The sequence below is a fragment of the Tiliqua scincoides genome, chromosome 6, assembly GCF_035046505.1.
Source record: "Tiliqua scincoides isolate rTilSci1 chromosome 6, rTilSci1.hap2, whole genome shotgun sequence".
Classification (NCBI taxonomy): Eukaryota; Metazoa; Chordata; class Lepidosauria; order Squamata; family Scincidae; genus Tiliqua; species Tiliqua scincoides.
The window spans coordinates 88,933,225-88,958,820 of NC_089826.1; the positions used below are offsets into that span (position 1 = coordinate 88,933,225).

General features: G+C 45.3%; 1 protein-coding gene across 4 annotated transcripts in view; it reads right to left on the reverse strand.

The window, feature by feature from the left end:
* Window positions 1-263: 263 nt before the first annotated feature.
* Window positions 264-25,596, reverse strand: part of NTF3 (neurotrophin 3) — a 91,998-nt gene continuing 66,665 nt past the window's right edge. For 3 of the 4 annotated variants that reach the window (XM_066631916.1, XM_066631918.1, XM_066631917.1), the window contains exon 2: window positions 265-2,943. In XM_066631916.1, coding sequence (XP_066488013.1) covers window positions 2,146-2,943 — 798 coding nt within the window. In that variant the 3' untranslated portion in view covers window positions 265-2,145. Of the gene's footprint in view, window positions 2,944-25,596 lie in introns of all 4 variants that reach the window. The other variant, XM_066631919.1, reaches the window with a different exon arrangement.

Below are 25,596 nucleotides of genomic sequence, written 5' to 3' on the forward strand. Positions count from 1 at the left end.
GTTACAATACATCATTTCGTCCCTCTTCTCCTTCTGTGTGAATATCACACACACACACACACACACACACACACACACACACACACACACACACACACACCAGGAAACAGTGTGTCTGAGAATTCTGCTATCATAATCCTAATGTCATGGATTTCTTGTCCAATATTACTTCTTATTTTGGTGTAATTTTTGTGCCCTGTGGTACAACCTAGACAGGAGTGCAAAAAGGGCACAAATGACCATTTAATGTATCGACAATTATTTAAACAATATGAAATTACACAACATTTTCTTGTGGTTTGGAATAATTCCACGTTCTGGTCTCTTGAAACTTCCCATTAGTAGTAGGCAGAAATTCAGACTTCTTTGTTTATGTATCCTGAAGAAGGCGGACCAAATGCCAGCAAAACATCATCATTGCAGCTTTTAATTAGTCCTGTTTGCAGCTGAGGACAATAAAACAAATTCTGCTGCTACATAAGGAGAAAATGTAAATGCACTTGTCTACCAACTGGAACGCCACAAAATCAGTTCAAGAGACAGTCCTCCATGTTGTGTATAAAACCAGAAGCCTGCCCTCAAGTGTTGGAATGACTATAGAACCATTTTTATTCCATTTTCTTGTTTTTTCATGTTGTACTGTATTGCCACAATCAGGTTACAAATTAAAAAAAATGAAAAAACAGGATGCGGACCTGGGAAACTGCTTTGGAAAAAGAATGTGAACAGGAGTAAATGTTAAAGAGATGGAAAGAGTTGAACTTGTGCAAAGCAAAGATTTGATGTGACTTGATCAGAAATGACATTGACTCTAAGATTCTGTCTATATGCATGTCTTTGCATGTCCAGTCCAGCAATGGAGATCTGTGAATGGACTTCAGTTTGATTGTGTGCAACCAATGTGCATGCAGGTATGCATCTGGATGTGCATCCCTGGCTGTGCACAACTAAAGTGAATTGGGGATGTTAAATATAATTGCACAAAGTGGGGGAAGAGCTATTGTTAAAATAAGAGTGTTTTCCTCATCGCTCAAAACAATCCATGTTTCCCTCAACATTTAGAAGTCTTTCTCCATTAAAATTATTTAGACTGCTTTGAAATGAAGTCTGACTTCAGGCTCCATGCCAGGAAAGTACAATCTTCTACAATCAAATTTTGGGCAATTAAAAATTTGATGAGGACTTTTTTCTGTACAGTATGCAGAAAGAAATCAGTACAATGATAGATCAGGAATGAAACAGATTATTGAAAAAAAGAAAGCTGCATGCAATAAAAAGTGTTTCCCCCCCTTTTCTTGTTTTAAGGAAATCCATCTTTTATATATTACATTAATGATCCGCTTAGATTGCTTCTTGGCTTTGGCAAGATTGTATTAAAAATATTTTAGATTTTTCCTAGCCTTCTAAAAAGGAATTGGCAGCAAATAGTTACAAAACAAATGTATTTCAAAAAAGAAAAGAAAAGAAACTAACTTTAAATTGTAGGCTTATTAGCAGTGGTTCTGGAACAGCAACACAGGAAAAATATAAACCATAATTCTAATGGTAAAACTGGCACAACATACAGAAAAAAGTACTTTTATTACTAGTCAGTGACTGGAATGGTCACGTTAGCTGTAGGCTATGCCACTTCATTTGTTTCTGGGACACGGAGTTTACTTCTTTCAATTAAGAGCACTGACACATTTGTATGTGTATGTGCATATAGATATATGGATGAGAAAGAGAGAGAACACAAATTGGATGAGAGCACAAGGGGCAGAAAAAGTCTACACAAGTCTCTGCAACTTGATCCAATTTCTTTCAACAGGTTTACTCAATGATTTCAGTGGATTGACAATACTGAATGAAAAATACTGATGTTACACAAAGATTTTACAGGCAGTTTATGGAAAGCTGAGGAAGAGCAGAAGTCACAAGCAGTAATGAGAAATGGCGCTGCCCCTGGGAGACACCTCTCCTTTACTCTTATTTATTGAGAGAGAAAGCTTATATATATATATTTATATATTTATATTTTGTAGGTTTGCTGGAGTTTAATAAATAAGGACAACTTATAATATATAAAACAATAGAAACATTTATATGCTACATGCATATCATATAATTTAGACGTAATAATTTATATGGCAGAGAGACACAGACCTATGATCGTCCAATTTTCCGGGACAGTGCACACACGCAAGAGGTGTCTATCCTTATCCAGCGCCAGGCAACCAGTTTATTGTTTTCTGAAGTCAATGCTCGCACGTACGTTTGGGAGGTTTTGCATTGGGAGTTCCAGTGCTTATCATCTATCCCACGACACCCGCTCTTGGCAGGTTTGGCCTGTTTACACCTGGTTTCATAAAAATATTGTTTGATGGGGGAAGAGCCTGTTCTGATCTCTCCCAGCACAGTCACCTGGTGCCCTCGAATGTCAATAGCTGAAACTTTGTCCGTCACCCACCGGCTCTCACTGTCACATACTGAATACTCCCCACGGTGGCTCTTGTTCTCCGCAAACCGCTTCCGCCGAGATGTTCGGTTCACCACCACAGAATTGCCCGCATAATCCTCCATAAGATACGACGGCGGAGGTTCCAATGGGGTGTTGTCACTCAAGAGGACCCTGGGCGAACTATAGCGCCTCTGTTGCCTTAATAGTTCTGTATCCATCGAAATAACTGGCTGGAAATCCAATTTCACATTTTCCCCGCCATCCACATCTGGCTCCACAGTCTCTGCTTTCTTCATTGTGTCTTGAACGCCATTCTTAATGTCTACCATCTGCTTGGATATTTTGTTTTTCAAAATGTCTGCTTGGATGAGTTTTATAATGAGCGAATTTATGGAATCTTCTGGCAAACTCCCTTGATCCATGTTGGTAGCCTGGATGCCACGCAGATAAGCCAGAAATATCACATAAAACAAGATGGACATCACCTTGTTCACGTGTAAGATCTGGAAAAGAAGAGAGAGTTCATTTAGAGGCAATTAAATGAGTCTAGGGACTGCACCGATTGGCTTGCTTTGGATTTTTTCCCTTTAAACCTTTTGCAGATGCAAAATTGTACAAACCAGAGGCGCAATCTTCAAAGCCCAAAATACACAGGCAGAAGTTTCTCCAACTCATACAGTCAGATGAAACTGCTTTGACCGGTAGCTAATCTGGAGTATCAGATGGAGGTTTCCCAGTCCTGAGATCCCTTTCATTGGAGTTGGCATGGACTGAGGTCTTCTGCAAGCAAAGCTGAACTACAGCCCTCCCCATAAAAAAGCATGAAGCTGTCTTATACTGAGTCAGACCATTTGTTTGCTTGCCCAGTCTTCTAAACTGCATGAGTTCTCCAGTGTGTCATAGAAAGATCTTTCTCAGCCCTGCTAGCTGAGATTCTTCTCAGTGGAGATGCCAGAGATTGAACCTGGGACTTTCTACCTGCAAAGCATGTGTTCCATCAGCATGTGATGTCAATCATATCATGTATTGTGTTTGAAACTCTCTTGAGTTCCACAGGCAGATGATGGCACACCATTGGTTTTGTGGTGGTACCAATAGCTGCTGATATACAGACAAACACCCCTACTCTTCATGTTAATCTGGACTCCTGGTATAGTGGTACAGAGAGTCAGTACTCCATCAACTTCCACTGGCACCCACTAAAGTTTTCCATGGCAAAACCGAATCCACCAATGTGACCTGAAAGCTATGAGTGCATAGGATAAGGAATGCTGAACATCAAAACAACAAAAAAGGACACTGCAACTAGATGTTACTGCAGACATACTTTCACTAAAAACAACAGTCTCATATCAACATATCCACTCTCCCTTGTGGCATTTAGTGATAGTGTGGCAAGTGACAGCATTGTGCTGTGATTTTCTCTGACCTCACTGCAAACAACAGTCAATGAAATGTGAGGAAATTCACCTTAAGAACATAACAAGAGTCGTGCTGGATCAGGTCATAGGCCCATCTAGTCCAGCTTCCTATGTCTCACCACATGCCCCAGGGAACACACAAGAGAACAAGAGACCTGCATCCTGGTGCCCTCCCTTGCATCTGGTGTTCTGAGGTAGCCCATTTCTGAAATCAGGTCGCACATACACATCATGGCTTGTAGCCCAAGATGGACTTTTCCTCCAGAAATTTGTCCAATTCCCTCTTAAAGGCATCTAGGCCAGATGCCATCACCACATCCTGTGGCAAGGAGTTCCACAGACTAACTACATGCTGAGTAAGGAAATATTTTCTTTTGTATGTCCTAACTCTCCCACCTCTCAATTTTAGTGGATGTCCCCTGGTTCTGGTGTAGTGTGAGAGGGATAAGAGCACCTTGATAATCTCACAAAAGCAACCCAATCCTCGCCCCCTGACACAGTGCGCACTGCATTCTATGTTGAGGGAAGTGACCAGAAGGCCAGGGAGACGTAAGTAAAAATATGTTGTACATCTCTGTAGGCTGCCAATGGGTCTCCTCAGAACCATGCCAGCTCTTTTGCTGGCATAAGTCCAAGGAGAGTCAGGGCAGGTCTGTGCTGGGAAAGGGGATAGGATCCAGCATGCACTGCTATGGCGAAGCTCCACCACATCACACCCTGAATTGCTCCGATACTCCCCCAAAATATTCTGCCACCATGTTACCTGCTCTGGTGCAGTCTGGGTGGCTGTTGACAGGCAAGTGGATCATCTGGCCATTTGCACTGATGGCTCCAGAACACCTAATCATCATCATCATCATCATCATCATCATCATCATCATCATTATTATTATTATTATTATTATTATTATTATTATTATTAACAGTATTTATATACCGCTTTTCAACTAAAGTTCACAAAGCGGTTTACAGAGAAAAATCTAATAACTAATGGCTCCCTGTCCCAAAAGGGCTCACAATCTAAAAAGAAGCAAAAGAACACCAGCAGACAGCCACGAGAACAGACAGTGCTGGGGTGAGGTGGGCCAGTTACTCTCCCCTTGCTAAAAAGAGGAGCACCCACTTGAAAAAGTGCCTCTTACCCAGTTAGCAGGGGTTAATCATGGTGCACCTCTCACGCTGCCATAACTTGACTTATGAAAGTGGATAATGTTATAGGATTGGGCTATAAGTATTCCTAGACCAGAAGCTGGCAAAAGGTGAACTTTGGTCTACAGGTCTAATTCGAGCCCATAGGCAGACATAACTATTTCCTGCATCTGACAAAGGGGACTCTGGCAAACACACATTTGAGCCATAGTAAATGTTCTAGCTAGTTAATCACTTTTCAAAGAGAAAAGCTAGCTTTGCAAAATGCATTTCCTGACAAGTTACCAATGATTCCCTACTCTGAAACAGCAGAGGGGAAAAAAGCAACTCTCTGTCAATGTGCGAGCTGCCCTTTTATGGTCAAGAAATGTGTTTTCTCCATTCTCATATTTTGTTATGGAATGAGCTCACCTAAGTCTAGACTGCATTTTCCCTACAGTTAAATGACAATTTAAGAAAATACATTTAATTTGTCACAAAAGATCTTGCCGTTCTGAAATAATATAGAAGACAAAAGTCTGTGTAGAAAACAAAACTTCTATCAGTTTGGCATTGGCAGCCATCATCTTGGAATGGTGGGGAAATGGCAACACAGCTCTCAAGGGGTGGGGGCAGAAGAGTGGTTAAAATAGAGCAGGCAGCATAACAGAGGCTGATTTTAGAATGAAAAAAGAAACAAGCTGCTGTGCTCCATCAAGTAGTTTTTTGTTGAACTGATTTAGAGGAGCCTCCTCCACCAGAAGACCCATGACATCAGATGTCAAAATCAAAGTCAGAATTGTAGGGAGGTCACTTGATGGTTAGATTTCAGCCTTCTAATTCATTCAGCAGGTGAAGTCGTAAAACTGGGCTGTACCACTTCAACAGAGTGTGAACACAGAAGCACATGGGGAGTGTGGACACAGAAGTATGGAGAAGGGGAGAAACTGACCCTCCCTCTCTACTTTAACTCCATGGAGCCAGTTCTGAGAACAGGTGCTGCATGCATGCACACACAGAGACCCATTCCATGTAGGAAGTGTTCTGGTTGAGCAGAGAGATTCCACCAGTCAGTCTTCCTGGATTTGGCACCATCAGAGTAAAACAAAGGGCAGCTAGGCAGCCCTTCTGCACCGACCAGGAAGTGTCTACCTGTGGACAGGACTATTCCATGGAGCCAGAATTGAGAGAGGGGAGAATAGGGGCTATTCAGCAAGAGCAGAGGGGTTGTGGTAGAGGTTGTTACCCCCTACAGTGGCTTTGGGAGTGAATGGTATGTGTGTGTGAGAGAAAGAGAGAGAGAGAAAGGGAAATAAAAAGAGAGGGGGGCACAGAAAGACAGAGACAGAGAGAGAATGAGAGCACTTTCTCCCTTCTTTGCCCCAGATACCATGTGAGACTAATGGAAGACTGCTGGATGTGGGTAGGGAATTAGCTTCAGAAAATCTAAGACCAATTTGTTGTGTTCCCTGTTTTTAAAGTAGAGTGGTTCTATTCATGGTTTCAAGGATTTGGAGGGTACAGTGGGCCCTCTATGAGTTCAGACCCCATGGAGTTCACTCAGTGCAGCTGCTGAACCTTCCTCTGGGGGGGCCTCAAGGACTCCCAGACACAACCAGAAGTGCCTTCTAGTCATGTCTGGGAGGTGTTCTGAGGTATGGAGAGGTTGCCCATGGCCTCCCTGTACCTTAGAAGACTTGCTGGATGCTTCATGGCCCCCAGCGGATTTAATTAACCATGGAATGGTTATGTGGGTTGTCCTGAGAAAGATCCCCCATGGATGCTAAGGATCCACTCCACTCTATTGGGGTCAAAAATCCCCCAATTCCCCCCCCCTTGGGAGCAAGGCTGAAAGGAGCCAAGTGGTTCTGCCAGGAGAAAGTTGTGTCTGCTGCTGATGTCCCAATGACAGCTATAATCCTCAGACCCAGATGGTTTGGGAGCAGAGCTATGGAAGAGTGAAGGGTTTCAGAAATCCAAAATCGCCCAATATGCTCCTGGGGCTCCGCAGAGTGCAGGGACGCACCTTGCCCCTCTTCCTCTGCATTCCTTTCTTGGACACCCACTTTACTAAGAGCAGAAGTGATAGATGCAGCAGTTCTAGAGCACACCATTTCCAACTGTTCCAAAATCTTCACACACACACGCACACACAAATACAAAAAAAAGAAAAAAAAACTTTGAGTATATCTGCAAATGTAAATGAAACAGCTGGTTTGCAAAATGATCCAAATCATATAAAAAATATTCCACTGCTGTCATAGGAGAGACTGAAAATCGAGCTGTGCTCAGTGCTCTTTCCCATCCTCATTTCTGTGACAGCCACCTAAAAAAAGAGCTGCAGAGATCATGAGAACAGCAGGAGCCATACGTCTGGCCCTCACCTAAAGATGCTGAGCTGTAATCTGGTGGCTCCTTGTTGATCCGGCTAGGCTGTGAGCCCAGCACAGGAACCATTGATGGCCCAGTCCTACCTGGAGCTGGAGCTGATGGAACTTGAAAGGCCTAGACCTGCGTACCAATGGAATGCCAACATCCTACTAGCATATGGAGGTTGATGGAGAGAATGTCCAGGGGTGCTCCAGAGGAGGTTCAGGACAGGGACTGGGAGTGGCTGGGGCATGGCAAGGGGGGCTGGTTGGTTTCCCTTTGTCATTCTTTTTTAAGATAGTGAACCACTGTGTGAGAACCACTGTAAGATGGGGGCCCCGTTTCTTTAATTTTTTTGTTGCGTAAAAGATCATGGGCCAAATCTTATCCAACTTTCCAGTGCCGATGCAAGTGCAATGCAGCCCCTGATGTAAGGGAACAAACATTCCCCTACCTTTAGAAAGCTTCCATGACTGCCTTCGCATTGCAGGATTCAGCCTATATCCTGTTGGCGCAGTTGCATCAGTGCTGGAAAATTGGATTGGACCCTTTGAAAACCTTCTGTTGACAAGTGATGTCTAAATATTTGAATAATTCCTTCTGGCTGCATCAGAGGAAGAGCTGAGACAAGGCCTCAAGCCTGGGCCAGGCTAAGACCAACTGCACTTTGAGCCATCCTTTGACCTGTCATAATGCAACTGCAGAATAGCAGAGACCGTGTAAAGCACTAAGTTTTGCACTGCGCCTCACCACGGCGTCCAAGCAGTCGCTCCCCCTCCCATTCGGAGCCATTCTGTGACATTAGCTGCACAGAATGGCTCCATGGGGGGGAGGGGCTGCTTGCTCACCATGATAAGGCGTCGTGCAGAACTTAAGAGCCCAATCCTATGCATGTCTCCTCAGAAATAAGTCCCATTCAAGTCAATGGGGCTTACTCCCAGGAAGTGTGGATAGGACTGGGCTGTTAGTGCTTTACACCCCCTCTAGCTATGCTACTGCAGCACACAAGAGCTGGTTCCTGGACAGGCTTATTTGCATTTTCCCTCCCCATTCCTTTTGTCTTTCATATCCTGTTGCTGAGAGCACAATAAGCCATTATTTCAAACTGCCTTTTGTGCAGCTTGGCAGAAAGGCAGCCTAGCAATGCACAAAAGGATAAATTAAATTAGAACAACAGAAAAGTTTGTGGAGGACTGGGAAAAAAATGTACTATTTTCTGGAACACTACTAAACCTAAAGAGAATAAATGTTTTCAAGCATTGCAATAGCCATAAAAAAATGTAGCTGCACCAAATATGTATACCCGATAGGTATACATGCTCCAGGGAGACACAACTGATTGCTTTCCATCGTTGAGCAAATGCAGGTTTGCTGTTGCATAACAGCCCAGTTCAGACAAAATAATCTCAGCTGCCCCCACCTGAGTAAGATCACATGTGAGCACCAACCAGTCCTCCTCCTGATCTGCCTCACTCTTTCTTCTCGTTATGTGAGCGCAGGGGAGCCTTGTCAGAACTAACCAGTCTCAAGAAACTGAAATATGACTTTCAAGCCCCACACGCAAGGGGATGGTTCAGACAGGGCTGGTCTTCCTATGCAGTTACATGAAACAGGTGCATGGGGTGGCACTAGTGCCCAATGGCCTGCCCACAATGTGTGCTCACTCAGCCCCCTCCAGTTGGCTCATCCCCACCTGCTCATTCTTGCCCCTGCTCATCCCACCTGCCTTTCCCCCTCTCCAGAAGGGTGCACAGGGGCAGAAATGTTTTTATGGGGGAGATGTGGATGGCAGAGGGGCATGCCCTGAACCAGGGGGTTCAGATGTCCCCCCCCCACACACACACACAATTAAGGCAAAGGCTCACCAGAGTGGAGCATATTTGCGAACAGCCTTTATCACATGAGTAGGGATGGGGTTTTTTGTGATAATGAAATAAAAAGACATAAACTGCTATCTGCACTTTTTATTTTTGTTTTTAAAAATCTTCTAAAAATAAAACCAATCTCTAACAACTCTACGTGCATGTGGCTGACACTATACCACCTAAATCACCTACCTACTACACTTTTAAAGCAATTATAATTTATAATTATTGTTTAAAAAATGCATCCGTGGAATGAAAACACACAACACAGCCTTCTGCACTTCTCATTTTTGTCAAAATACAGAAAATGTGAAAAAATAAAACCGAAAAAGCAGACCTCTCTCTACACATGAGGTATGTCCAGTCCAGAAGGAATTGTTCAAACCCATGTGCAGAACTGCCTGGACCCAGCACTTGCAGATCTCTGAAAGACCTGGCTGGGTCTCCAACAGAGCTCTTTCTCATGAAGTTCTCCCCCCCCCCCCCCCAAATGCTTAGCTCACAACTTGGAACACCAGCAGCTTCTCACACCTGAAACCAAGTCAATTCTTTTTTTATTTTCGCTTGGGGACTTCAACCACAGAGCCCTGCTGACAGCACTACAGTTGGAGGGCGCTCGGGGTCTTCTGAGGAGAGATTTCAGGTCTCACAGAAGGACACATCAGGTATTTTGACAAGGGCATCCCCAGTTGCAAGCTAGAGCAGAACATTGTAACTGGACACAAATAATAAAACTCTTGCCCGACTTCCTTCTCAGTGGTGATGAAGTTCATGACTTAATAAATAGGGTGTGAACATTTTTTTGCTTTCAGTTGTGCCTGTAATATTGCTAGGGAAATATGTAATATTGACTAGACCAGAATTAGGCCTAGTCCTCACTGAGGAGGTAACCTGCCTCTGAACTTTGTGTGTCACATGGTCACCCACATTATTTAAAACAAACAAACAAAACCTATGCCACATTTCAGGGAGAATATCTGTGTACAGGAAATGGTTTGAGTGAAGGAGCAGGCACTTAGGTGAACCCCCAACTTGCTATCTTGAAGGGGTACAGTCAGGCACAGGTTTACTATGCCCCAGGTATGATCTCAAAACCACAACTCCATGTTGAGATTCTTGTCACAATATGATGTGACAAGCAATAATGTGCAATGGAGAAAAGGAAATACCCAGCTTGACGAGACCACATCACGTCTTCTCCCACATATTATGAGACGCTTATCATAGGCTTGTACTTTTCACTGGCAATCCCATGACAGACAGACAGACAGACAGACAGACAGACAGACAGATCAAACAATCTATCATTTCTTATCCCGCCTTCTTCCCTGGAGGGGAATCTGTTGTACTCAAATGGTCTGCTATTGCTGACTGGCAATTTTTTCCCAATGTGCCACTGAGTGGCACTATATCTAGTGATGGTATGCGGTACATAGGTTTACCTGGTCTTTCTAGCTTAATCCTTCCAGCTTCTCAGAGCACCTTGCGAGTCATGGCATGTATCCAAGTTGCATGGCAAGCTTTGGGAGACCAGGAAGCCAAAAGCAAGACATACCAGGCGACACACCACAGACCAATGGTCGATGGCTTGCAGACCAGTAACTGGTCTGAGAAACACTCATCTAAACTGCTTAGATTTGGTAAGATTTAATGGGTTTTGGGTTGGGGCTTGGGTTTTGAAGTACCCTTTTTTTAACATTCATGCTAACTGTAGGTAAAAATCAATACAATATTTCATATTCCTGGTCAGCAGAAACAACAGTTCCAAATCTGTGTTTTCTGGAGATGTCTAGTGCTTAAGAAAAGGCCAGTTTAGTAATTACTCCAATGAAAAACTCCGGGCATCCCTCCTGGTGCAAATGAAGCTGCTGACATACAGAAGTTCCTTTATCCAATTGAACACATGTGGACCAGCACATTTCCACCAAACTGTGCCAGTTATAACCCAGAACAGGAGGGTCATGTGCACTTGACTTGATGTTGGTCAGAAGGAGGTTTCAGAAATGGGTAGCCTGATCCAATACTGCCTTAGTGCCAGTGCTGCAACCCCAGCACCACCTAGAAAGCAAGTGGTGTCAGCAGAGGCCTGTATGGCCCCATTGACGCCACAGCAGGAGTCCTGGCTGCCGGGAGAGATAAGCATTAAGTGGTGTGATGGGGGTGTGGTGAGAGGGCAGGGGGAGGTGTTTCTGGGTGGGGGAGCACAGAACAGGCCCAGAAAGAGGGGTGGGACCTGCGGAGCCCATCTCCACCATTCCCAGGCACTGGAAGCCAGGCACAGGGATTCTAGAATCCGCGCCAGTGAAACAGCTGGCATGGACTCAAGGAGCCCTATTGAGCAGACTGGGGTGTTACTTGGGGTAAGGGGAAGAATGTCCCCATACTCCAGGAAAACCTCACAGGTCCAGCGCAGGAACCAATGGTAGCCATTTAGTGCTGCTGCTCCAGTGCCAGATAGGATTCTTTTCTTCTTGTGATGTCACTTCTGGCTTCTAGGAGATTCTTCTGGATTCTGCAGCTCTGTTTTTAGGGCAACTCTCTGTAGTCACAAATTCTGTCCCTCAAAGCCAGCAGAGGAAGATGGATGGACAATTTGTTACTACAGACAGTGGCCCTAGAAACAGAGCCCCAGAAACTAGAAGAATTTTTTTCAGCCATTTTCAACTGCTATGCTCCAAACCACCACAGCACACCAGTGGACCTTTTGTGGCAGACCAATGTGCTGTAGCACATGGCTTGAAAATCACTGCTATCATGTTTTCAATCATGTGTAAATTTTACATCAGAAAAGTGGGAATCCTGACCAAGCAGGCGCTTGATACCTGCAGTAATACTGTTCATTTCGAGCACTAAGCCTTGCTTTTCTTGGGCCTCCTTGAAAACACTCCTTTAGTAGCAGACTGTCCAAACTGTAAATTGGCAGCTGATTAAGGAGCATCTGCACAAGCCAGTAAGCCTGGAGTGAGACAATATTAAGAGACTGGAAGAAGCTAAAACCTTTGGCAGAGAATAAAGTGAGAGTCAACTTAGAAATGGAAAGCGCGTGCATCTGGAGAATCATTATCCTGAGCTGAGATATTAAAAGGGAGAGAGAAAGTTAGGAAGCAATGATAGCTCACCAGACTCCGGGGGATCTGAAACCTTTGCTTAAACACACATTTTATTAAAAGCTAAATGCACAGATATTGGGTGGGAAACGGATATGAACCTGAAGAAAGTTGCCAAAGAAAGTGCCTCCACCTGCGAAAATACGTGTCTGAAAGAGATGGGAAAGGAAGACTGCTCTTGTGTCAGCAGTTCCCAGAGTGCGAGTATCCTAGGAGGAAATAATGAACGAAACAAGGAAAGGCCCCTGTAAGACCAAAAACCGAAACAGGAGGCTGACCGCTGCATCTCTGTATGATTCATGGCTCTGGCTATGCCTCCTTCCAGTCTTGAATTGTCTGATCCTACGTGTCTGCATTTCTCCTCTCTGTAGGGTGACCACATGAAAAGAAGGACAACAGGGCTCCAGAACTTCTGTGTAGCACGCTGAAACTGCCACAATGCAATGGTGTAGCTAGAGGGGGTGCAAAGCACTAAGTTTTGCAGGGAGCCTCACTATAGCATGCAAGCAGCCCCTCCCCCTCCCCTTAGGAGCCATTCTGGATGTGGGAGCAAAACAGGCATTCACCTCCCTGCCTCCCTGCATTTGCCTCTGTTTTGCTCCTCCCCTGCCTGGACTGGCTACAAAGGGGGCTCTTGTACACTGCAGTGAGGCTCCCTACAAAACTTAGTGCTTTGCAACCCCTCTAGCTATGGCACTGCCACAATGCTTTTATGTATATACCCTATTAAAGAAAAGAGAGCTCCACCCTGTCTGAAATCATGCAGAGCAGTCCTAAACAGGCAGGCAGGAGTCTGCGACACCACATGAGAGGCCAATGACATAAGAACATAAGAACAACCTCACTGGATCAGACCATAGGCCCATCTAGTCCAGCTTCCTGTATCTCACAGCGGCCCACCAAATGCCCCAAGGAGCACACCAGATAGCAAGAGACCTCATTCTGGTGCCCTCCCTTGCATCTGGCATTCTGACATAGCCCATTTCTAAAATCAGGAGGTTGTACATGCACATCATGGCTTGTAACCCATAATGGATTTTTCCTCCACAAACTTGTCCAATTCCCTTTTAAAGGCGTCCACGCCAGGACCTCCGGCTCCTGTCCATGGGTGTCATGAACATTCACTGCCCTTTCTACCTGTGAAGAAGAACATAAATATAAGAATATACGCTGAGTCCTTCTGGATCCACATGTAGATGAGAATCCTCCCACAATAACTGCCCAGATCCGTCTTGGTGCTTCCTGACCAGGTCAGGTAGGCAGAGTCATCCCTGCTATAAATCCCCTGACAAGTGATTTAGAGCACAATCCTGTGCTTGTTTAGTCAGAAGTAAGTCCCATTGTCTTCAGTGGAGCCTACTCTCAAGAAAGTGTGCATAGGATTGCAGCCATATAGAGCTATACTGCTCCTGAATTGGGAGGTTCCATCCATGCCACAAGCTAGCCTTACATGATGCAGAATGAGAAGAAAGAAAAAGCACATTTTTTCCCCAGTTGGGAGAACCTGAGGTTGCCCAAAGGGCTTTCCTTTTAGTTATTGCTTGGTAGCGAAGGCCATTTGCTGTGGATTCAGAAAGATGCCCTCACTATTGCCAAATCACTCTGGATGTGTTGTTCCCAAAACTAGAGTAGCATATGCTTCACACTGCCACATATATGCTAACCCGACACAAAAGCGGGGGGGGGGAGTTTCAAGCATCATGAGGTTGAGTTATGGGTGAGTGCCAAATTAAACATATTGTAGCTAGATTAAACTCTAACCCCCGCTCTTCTCCTGTGGTGTGTTAGCAGACAAGGCTTTGTAGCTACCGGAGGGTGAAGACTCCGTATTATGAAAGCTATTTTATAACCACACCAAATATTCCCCTGCAGATGTGGAAAGGAGGGGGGTGGATGCAGTTGGGCTTAAGAAACGGAAATGGGAAAATCAATTGGCCTCTTGATCAGTTATCATCAACCCTTCACAGCCATGATTAATGTTTGGCAAAGAAATCCACATGACCAGGGATCACCACAGGTGTGAGCACATGAGACAAGATTAACGATGGGAGGGATGAGTTGAGGGGAACATGCGTTTCTGTGGGCCACATCAGTATTTTATTACCCCTGAGGCTGGAAGGAGATTATGGAGCATGCATGCAATCTGTGCATCCCCACCCTAAAGAAGTAGCAGCTAGTGAAGAAGACAACCAGGAGCAGAGGAGCACTTGGGGTACAGTGACATTACATCGTGTGTTTTGTATTATTAAATGCCTCAGAGGAAAAGAGAGGCAGGGAACATGCAAGTTTGCTGTTTTCAGCAGCAACAGATGCAGTTCTCATCCTGTCTGCCTCAGCTTGAGGCTGAGAGATGACTTCTTCATGCAGGACTATCCAATGTTACCCTCATGATGATGCTTTCAGACAAGTTCAGTGGTGAGTGATTTGTTCATGGTCTTCCATGGCCTTCAGCACTTCAGAGCTGAGATAGCATGAATCCCTCTAGTTATCTACTATATCAGTTGAGTCACCACCAAAACTTGCACAGAGTGAACTACAAATCAAGGCCTCTTAAGGACAAACTGCTCATTACATGATGAACCTGCTATTGGATTGTACTATGCCAGTGTCTGCTTCCAGACTTGCCCCACCATCTTGGAGGACTCCAGCAGTCCCACCATAGCCTGGCAGAGGAGCAGCCACTGGCACTGTATGGCCAACGCATGGCTGTACGTCTGGTCCTCCCACTGTCCTCTGAGCCATCAAAGCACATCAGATGTGCTCTTTCTCAGGTAGGGTTCACCAAACGGGACACCAGTTGCAATTCTCCCTTCCTCCACATGCCCTTTTTGTTTCAGTTCACACAAAGCGGAATGTCATTGCTTCAAATACTGAGCAACAGATACTTTGAAAACAGGATATTGTTCTACACATAGTGCAGTCAACGCCCTCAGATTTCACCCCAGATGCAGCCCCAGATCCCAAGCATTTCACAAGCAGTCGAGGCTGATACGCAGCAAAGTGGGAAAGTTCACTCCCTTCTGCTGTTTTCTGCTCCATTCACCTCTACCCAGCTCCGTGAATTTCCAAGGTCACAAAAGAGTCCCAAGAAGCTTGGCTGCCAAGCTGTGCCCCCCTCAATGCAACCAGCATGCAAATGGGGAAGGGGCAAGAGAAAGTGAAAGAATTTCAATTCAGCCACTGCAGGTGGGGAAAAAATTGCAAGGACGCCGACAATTTTCTCCATGACCACCACAAGCAGTTTGCTCCCCAAAGCAAGAAAACTAACATCCCTTTGAAGCTCACTTTGTTTTGAAGTTTCCACATCCAACCCCTCGTTTTTACTCTTGAAATTAGGAGCATGTTGGTTATGTTTGGGGTAACACGTTCCATATGTCTCGTTTGTTCCCCTTGCGTGATACAGTTTGCACTGAACACTCAACATAAGAACAGCCCCCCTGGAGCAGGCCATAGTCCAGCTTCCTGTATCTCAAAGCTGTCCCACCAAATGCCCCAGGGAGCACACCTGATAACAAGACACCTGCATCAAGGTTCCCTCCCTTGCATCTGACATAGCCCATTTCTAAAATCAGGAGGTTGCACATACACATCACGGCTTGTAAAACATAATGGATTTTTCCTTCAGAAACTTGTCCAATCCCCTTTTAAAGGCATCTAGGCCAGATACCATCACCACATCCCGTGGCAAGGAGTTCCACAGACCAACCACACGCTGAGTAAAGAAATATTTTCTTTTGTCTGTCCTAACCCTCCCAATACTCAATTTTAGTGGATGTCCCCTGGTTCTGGTGTTCTGTGAGAGCGTAAAGAGAATCTCTCTATCCACTTTATCCTTCCCATGCATAATTTTGTATGTCTCAATCATGCCCCCCCTCAGGCGTCTCTTTTCTAGGTTGAAGAGGCCCAAACGCTGTAGCTTTTCCTCATAAGGAAGGTGCCCCAGTCCAATAATCATCTTAGTTGCTGTCTTTTGCACCATTTCCACTATATCCTTTTTGAGATGCGGCAACCAGAACTGGACACAATACTCCAGGTTTGGCCTTACCATTGATTTGTACAACGGCATTATAATATTAGCCGTTTTGTTCTCAATGCCTTTTCTAATGATCCCAAGCATAGAATTGGCCTTTTTTACTGCCGCTGCACATTGGGTTGACACTTTCATCCACCTGTCCACCACCACCCCAAGATCTCTCTCCTGATCTGTCACAGACAGCTCAGAACTCATTAGCCTATATGTGAAGCTTTGATTTTTTGCCCCAATGTGTATGACTTTACACTTACTTCCACTGAAACGCATCTGCCATTTTGCTGCCCATTCTGCCAGTTTGGAGAGATCCTTCTGGAGCTCCTCACAATCACTTCTGATCTTCACCACTCAGAAAAGTTTGGTGTCATCTGCAAACTTAGCCAGCTCACTGCTCAACCCTGCCTCCTGGTCATTTATGAAGAGGTTGAAGAGCACCAGTTCCAGGACAGATCCTTGGGGCACACCGCTTTTCACCTCTCTCCCTTGTGAAAATTGCCCATTGACACCCACTCTGTTTCCTGGTCTTCAACCAGGTCTCAATCCAGGAGAGGATCTGCCCTCTAATTCCCTGACTGTGGAGTTTTTTCAGTAGAAAACTGAACTGGCATGTTCTTCTTCGGAGCTCTTCCTTCTCTGAAAGCTGAATGATTAACCAGAGTCAGCTTCAACAGGCGCTGTTATTTTGGAAATATTGTTTGACTTACTGTTTGCACTGCAAATAAGCCCACTAAACATTAGTTTGCAAGAAACACATGGAGTGCAACATTGCAGGCAGCTCCATCCTTTCTGTGGTTGAGGATGAACATCTGCCATTTTTGCTTTTTCACTGGAAGGAAAACAAGTTGGACAGCAGTGCACTGGCGCCTGCCATGCAGAGGGCCAGATAAATAGCGGATTGAAAATAGCCACTAGTTGGTGCTTATAAAGAATAATCTCCAGGCTCTTCTTATAAGACTTTTTGTAAGCAGTGAAGTGAAACAATGGCGTTTTTGTAAACTGGAAGTCACTCCTCCTCTCTCTAGTCGTGTCTTTATTTATTAGGGCTGCTACCAAAATCCCAGCCATTCTCTGGACAAACTGCTTGCAGCCAGCCGCCCCCCACCCCCACAGCTCCTGTACTGCCAGCTGCTTCCTCTGGCCAGCTGGCACTTGGTGATGACATAATTACCAAGCCCCATGGCATTTGGCTGGCAGCCTTGTCTCCTCACATCCAGACCCTCAATGACCGGTCAGAGATGGGGGTCACACAGGGCTCATTCAGAGGATCATGGTTTAGATGACTGTGAACAAAACTGCCCTCCCTTCAGGCTTGCATGTTCTTTCTCCCCCTGCATGTCATGGGAGGAATCAAAAGCTTCTATATTTGAAACAACCCCATTTGAACGCAGAAACGGTGATTTGCTAAAACAAACCAGGAACAACAGACAGCCTAATATCTTGGTTTGTTAACAAACCACAGTTAGCACAGACCACAGTACCTAACTAGACATAGCAAGAGAACCACAATTAGTGCAGAAATGAAAGTTTTTGATCTCCTCCTCTGGCCTGAGGAGAAGGGAAAGGCACTGCAAGAGGGAGACAGGCTCACTGTGCGCATGGGCAGAAGCATGAATATTAGTCATGCTTCAGTCTCACTGAACTCAATAAGGCTGATGTTAGTCCTCATTTGCCCCAAGGGTCACAGGGACACAGCATCAGGCTTCTGCATGCTTTCCCCAGCAGCTGATGAGATGCTCTGTTCTGATATTTGGCAAATCCCAATCTCAAGTGTGGCAATCCCAGCGTTATTTATTGAGATGCATGTAGTCTGGTCATACCGACTTGGCTTCATAGTAAAATGCAAGTTTTCAAAACAAATCAGGCCATCCGTGTTTGGACTGCAGCTGTCTGTTCTCCTGCTCATTTGAGGAAATAAACAATGCCGAGAATTATGAAACTGCTTACTCATAAGAAGCACCATTGGCCTCTGTGGGGTTGCTCCAGCTTGAGGCCAACATGCCTTACATAACCAGTCAACTCAGTCACACAGCTGGATGCTTGAAATATTTACCCTCCATCTGGAGAATTTAAAAAAAACAACACATCTTAATATTTGTGTAGTGTGTGGAGGGTCCGGTAGAGTCTTCCGAGACCTTAGGCATATCCATCCATGCTCGGCTGCCATGAATTGAGCGTCATCCATATTAGTCTGCATTCTATATTAACATTAAACACGTAATAGCAAACAATCATTCTTTGTGATTCTCCTTGCTGGGGACTGCCTCGTGTGTTCCAGAACAAACAGGGCCCCACTTTCCCACTGTGTCCATCAACCAGGTCTTTTCTGTAATATTTTGTCAGTGAGGCACATGTATTCAGGTCCACAGGAAATGCTCACTTGGGAATGACAGTTGGCCGAATGCAGCAGGATGCATTTTTCCTTACATATTCTCTCTTCAAATGTTACAGACAAAAATGTAGCTGAGAGTACGGAAACAAAGGGACTCATCTTTTCCTTCAGCACAGGGGGTTCCCAACCTTTTTTCCCTTGCGTACCCCCCCTGGCAGCCCATTTCCATAAATTGTACCCCTCATATTAGCCCCACAAAGCGTTCTAATGCCAGCCCCGCAAGGTGTTCGAATGTAGACCTGCCTTTTTCTGTCATTATCGAATTCTTTTTCAAATACCCCTAAAGGTACTGGCTTGTATCCCTGGGGGTACCCAGTACCCAGGCTGGGAATCACTGCTGCAGCATATGAAGAACCCCTCAGAAACAGGCCTCATACTTGCCATTCTCCTTCCCTTGAACACCCCTAGCAGGGGCACAGGAGCTGGTGAGGAGCTGGTGAGCTGGCCAGTGCTGTTGCTAGGGGGGCGTGGGCTGCACCGGGTGACGCGCATGGGGGGGGTGACGTGCCTGGGGGGTTGATGTGCTAAAATTGTGGCTTTTGAAGCTACCACATCATGCCATACACTGTTGGATGTGGAATGTCCAGCAGAGTGCAATGAGAAAAACAGAATTAAAATAGCTCCTTTTGTTCAAAAGTTATGGCCAAAAAACCAGAAAGAAAAAATGAATCGATCCCTATGGAAAGTGAAAGTGAGCTGTATCATGAGTTTAGTCTATCGGAAAGGGCAGCTGAGATGACTCCAAGGATATCAGAAAGGTATATCAGAAAGGATATCAGAAAGGCACATCACCCAGGGAGGGGAGTGATGTGCTAAAATTGTGGCTTTTGAAGCTACCACATCATGCCATACACTGTTAGATGTGGAATGTCCAGCGGAGTGCAATGCGAAAAACGGAATTGAAATAGTTCCTTTCATTCAAAAGTTATGGCCAAAAAAAGGAAAGAAAAAATGAATGGTTCCCTATGGAAAGTGAGTCGTATCGCGAGTTTACTCGCGAGCACGTAAACTTGCCATAGTCCGTCAGAAAGGGCAGCTGAGAGGACTCCAAGGACATCAGAATGGTCCTGATCCAATGAATGCAGCCCAAAAAAACACCTGAGAAGGAAGTCCCTCCCTCCAAGCAGATGAATGTATTGAGCCCTATGGAAAGAGAAACTAAGCCTCACAGTCACATTTACTAGTGAGTAAGCAAATGTGCCTTGGCTGGTGGTCAGGACAGGCAAAGGGGAATGTGAAGCCACCAGAATGGTCCTGATCTGATGGAACTGGAGCTCAACAAATGTTCCAGAAGGCAGCCTCCCCCCCCCCCACACACACACTAAAAAGGATCAAAACAGAGGCTTCAGCTGAGAAGGTGAACTTTTTTGAGACTTGCAAAGCCAGGTGGATCCTGACAGTGATCTGGTTGAAACAGAAGTTCTTAAATTGAACTGAGCACTGGGTAGGGCTGAAAACCTTACTGATTTTGGAGGAGGTGCTATTACAGGCAGGCTACAGAGGAAATTCACTTGGTGGAACAGGGCTGGCTTCTGCTTATTTAATTGTTTTACTTTAATTATTTATACTTATTTATTTTAATTTGCCTGATGATGTTACTTCCACCATGATATCACTTCTGGTGGGTCTTGGACAGATTGTCATTCTAAAAAGTGGGTCCCAGTGCTAAAAGTTTGAGAACTGCTGCAATAAGGTATGAGTAAGTTGACACCCTGGGGGGGGGATGTGACACCACTAGTGACCAAAATCACAGTTTGGAGGAATAATACCATCATGTTATATATCAATCAATGAGTAATTTCATGCAGAATGTGTTCAATCTAAAGGTACAGCCAAAAAACCAGTGGGGGTGGAGTGATGGTACATCACCACACCCACCATCTGGGGCCCTGCCCACTGCATGGGGGGGGTGACACGCTAGCATCCCACACCGGGTGATGCAAACCCTAGTGACGCCACTGGGTGCGGCTGTTCTTGGTGGTGCTAGAAGTCAGCCAGTCACAAATGTGAAGTTGGCAATGTGATTAATGCTGCATACCAGCATGCGGAAGGAATTCTATTGTTGGCACCACTCATAGGATCAGACTATTGTTCCATTACTGAGAGCAACATGGGAGCAGCCATATTGCAGAAGCTCCCTTCAGTGCTCCACTTGCTGCTCTAAGCACTCCATTGGCAAGCGCTGTGCACCCGCCCCCCCCCCCCCGTGGAGAGCCTGGAAAACCTCTGGAGTGCAATGGGGGCAGCCCACCCTAGCCACACCACCCATGCTATACTACTAAATAGGTTAGGATGGGTAAAGGGACATCCTTAATGCAACACATCATTAACTGATGGAATTAATTACCACAACATGTGGCTGTGACCATACTAGCATAGATGACTAAAAAGAACTCAGACAAATTCATGACAAATAGGCTCACACATGACTACTAGCCCACAACTAATCAAACCTTCATGTTCTGAGGCAGTTTAATTAGGAACACCAGCTATCTGAATATCAGACAAAGGGTGTCTGTCACCTTCATACCTGGCCTTCAAACACCTTGGAGTGTCTAGCTGGCAAACAACAGGAACACTGTGCTATCCCTCTGTGACAGGGCAACTAGAACAACAGAGTATTCAAAATGGGAACACGCTATAGTTATATAATTGCGTTGCAACGCTTGCCATTTGATCTTCAGTCCTTTTCCTAACAGTTCCTGTTTCCATTTTCACTGCCACACCACAATGAGCAGACATTCTCAGTGAACTTTCCACCATATCTCCCAATTCTTGTTCCCAGAGAGTCACTGCCAGGCACCACCCACAGAGATGTGAAATTAGGACTTTGTTGTCTTAATAGGCATCTCTTTACACTAGGAGGATTTTTAAAATTAATTCTAGAATGGGAGCATGCAGATTGCAGTAGCTGTTCATTTCTTCAGTTCATTTGTTTTACCCTTTAGATTAGAGATGCCTGTGGACATGCTCAAACACTGCAAAAAAGTGACAATGATATGATTTCACATATGATGGCATCATTATTCTTTTTGTGTAGCATTATGCATGATGCTTTCCACATGCTTTCCACATGCGCTGCCTCCGACGCATCCTCGGCATCACCTGGCAGGACAAAGTTCCAAACAACACAGTCCTGGAATGAGCTGGAATCCCTAGCATGTTTGCACTGCTGAAACAGAGATGCCTGCGTTGGCTCGGTCATGTTGTGAGAATGGATGATGGCCGGATCCCAAAGGATCTCCTCTATGGAGAACTCGTGCAAGGAAAGCGCCCTACAGGTAGACCACAGCTGCGATACAAGTACATCTGCAAGAGGGATCTGAAGGCCTTAGGAGTGGACCTCAACAGGTGGGAAACCCTGGCCTCTGAGCGGCCCGCTTGGACGCAGGCTATGCAGCATGGCCTTTCCCAGCTTGAAGAGACACTTGGCCAACAGTCTGAGGCAAAGAGGCAAAGAAGAAAGGCCCATAGCCAGGGAGACAGACCAGGGACAGACTGCACTTGCTCCCGGTGTGGAAGGGATTGTCACTCCCGAATCGGCCTTTTCAGCCACACTAGACGCTGTTCCAGAACCACCTTTCAGAGCACAATACCAGAGTCTTTCGAGACTGAAGGTTGCCAACACACCATCTGATGGGTCACTAGAAGGTCACTAAAAGATGACACTACTAAACTTAACAGTTTTTTGGGCTAGGTGTCCTGGTCTAGCTTTTTTGTCTAATGAGCCTAAACCAAGCCTAAAAAAGGGGGGGGGAGCTAACTATTACCAACACTAAAACTAAGTTAAAAACTGAAAACGTAAAACAACTAAAACTCAACCTAAAGGTTTTTAACTTAGTTGCAGGGTTAGTAATAGTTAGCCCCCCCTTTTAGGATTGGTTTCGGCTCATTAAACAAAAAAGTTAGACCACAGCACCTAGCCCAAAAAACTGTTAAGTTCAGTATGGATTCCAGCCGTGAAAGCCTTAGCATGTTTATCATGACACTACTAACTACTAACTTTGACTACTATTTACTCCCAGCCTTCTGCAGATTAGCATAACTTAAAGCTTCAGCTCTGATGCCCTATGTACCCTGCACCTTTCCCACCAACAGTCCACTAGTGGTTCTTTTTGGCTTGACTTTTGTCACCAAGTTAAAACTGTGGTTGCCAGGCAGAGATCTCAACCCACTCCCCTGCACTGGTGACTCCCTTTAATGCTAAAACTCTAGGAAGAAGAGGGTGTGTGGTCTGTCTTTCCCTTGATCACTCCACACCCTTCTTGGCTGTGGGCAACAGGTTATGGTGACATCAACATTTCACTGACTCAGCTGTTTTGCTTTGGAATTGCTTGGAAGCTGTTCTGGGATTAGTCCAACTACAAAGTGGTATATAAATACTTTTACATAAGTAAAATCTACAGCAGGGGGTGCTCTAGCCCCTGAGTTGCTTCCATCAAAAATTTGGCCACCACTCCTCATACACAGTAGAAGAGTGGTTCTCAAACTTTTAGCATTGGGACCCACTTTTTAGAGTGACAATCGGTCTGGGACCCACCAGAAGTAACGTCATGACCAGAAGTGACATCATCAATTGAATTAAAAATTTTTTAAATAATTAAAGTAAAACAAATAATTAAATAAGGGGAAGCCAACCATGTTCCACCAAGTGAATTTTCTCTGTAGCCTGCCTGCAATAACACTTGCCCCGCCCCCCCCAAAAAAAATCAGTGAGATTTTCAGCCCTACCCAGTGCCCAGTTCAAGTTAAGTTCTTATATATAAACCATATCACTATCAGGACCCACCTAGCCTTACAAGTCTAACAAAGGAAAAAAAAATCTTCTGGAGCATTTTCAAGCAAGGTACAATTGCTTACTCAGGAGTTAATGTGAACATGTAGCTTAGTTTTGCTTTCCATAAGGCTCAATACATTCATCAGCTTGGAGGAAGGGAGAGGGTTTTTGGAGGCTGCATTAATCAAATCAGGACCATTTTGGTGTTGCTGGATTCCTCTCAGCCTGCCCTTTCCAATGGACTACGGCATTGGTTCCCAACCTGTGGTCCAGGGACCACAGATGGCCTGCAAGACCCTGAGAAGTAGTTCGTTAAATCTCAGGAAGAGATTGCCTTTGATGACTTCCAGTATGCTCTCCCTCAGACCACCAGTGAGGGTGGAGAACGGACTGCTTGCAGCTGCAGCCAGCAACAGAAGCAGCTACCCATAAATCTTCCCTATAAATAATAAATCTAATAAATCTCTATTACATCTTCTCTAAATGTTACAAATTTAATTATATTTTTGTAAGAAGGCATGAGGGTTGCATGCAGGGTCCATGAGAGCGGACACAGGGTAACTTGTACCTAGGCAAAAAGGGGGCCCAGGAACCGAAAGAGGGGGCCCATAAATTTCCTGGGATCTTATATTTTCCTGTCTCACCCGGACTTGCTGCCACATGGGATGCTGGGTGCACGGCAGTCTGCACCTACCATAAGATCCAATGGGGCAAAAGCCCCAAGTGCGAAGCGCCAGGACCCAGTGGAAGCCTCTCTGAGGCTCCTGACTGAGGTGGAAACTGTGCTTCTGGTTTTCCGGAAGCACAGTTTATAGCATCAGGGAACGTCACAGAGGTTTCCCTGACGCGCTCCTGGTGGTGAGGCGGTGATAGCCTGCAGGGGGCGCCATCGCAGACCTTTGCCCCAGGCGTGGGGCTGGGGAGGTCCGCTGCTGGTGACAGCTATTGCAAGTCATTTGTGCTGAGCCAAGGAATGCATATGTGACAACACAGTGTCAAATCTGGGAGGGAGCTGGCCTGCTATAGTAGTTCTTTGGCTTGTGGATTTGCTTTCCATGAAGGCGTATATAGGAGTTCAGGGACAAAGCTGTGGGGCTACAGCTGCTGCAGAAATAAGTTTTGATACACACACGTCATTTTCCATTCTAGTGTGAACTTAAGTATATCTGATTTTCTGAAATGATTTTCTATATGTAAAAAATTTTAGACTTAGAACTGTGTTTGGTTTTCTGTATTACTGTATTTAACAACTGATACCATGTGGGCAGGTAGACCTGGGCTCCACATTGGGAAGCCTAGTAGGTCTGGGCTTCAAAGACTCTTTCTGCTGTTGCCACCCTCCCCCTGCCCTGTTTCACCCCTCCCCACCTCTGCCCACACCTGTCACCACTCTTCCCTACTCTGTTTCATCCCCTCTCCTCCCCCTTTGGAAGAGGGCCCAAAAGAAACTTTATATGCCCTAATAAAATTTCTCTTGAAGGCGCTAGTTGCATATGGTCCATACCAATTCCATTTTTTGCCTCAGTGGTCCATGGGCTCCTAAAGGTTGGGAACCACAGGTCTAAGGTACATTTGCCTACTCATGAGTAAACATGTGATATGTCTCAGTTTCACTTTCCATAGGGCTCCATGCATTTACCTTCTCACAGAGTGACCAGACACAATGGAGTACAGAGTGCCTATATCTTTAACCATTGTGTAGACAAGGGAATTCTAGCAGCTGCCGCTCAACATGGAACAGTTCAAAAAGCTGCACCTGCCAAAATTCCCTCTTGGATCCAACGGTCAGATACTCTGTCCTGCATTGTAACTGGCCACCCTGCCTTCTCAGCTGTCAGCTAAAGCTTCAAGATTGACCAACAATCAGGTTGTGACCTACCAAGTGGGCTGAACCCAGTTTGAGAAACCCTGCTGTATCATGATCATTTATGATTCATGATACATTCAGTTCAAGATCCAAATGACATGAGTGGCTTTACCCTACACATCACAACACGGCAGATGAGTGTGATGCTATCACTGTCCGTTCACTGGGTAATACTGCTTACCACAATAAGGCTGCAATCCTG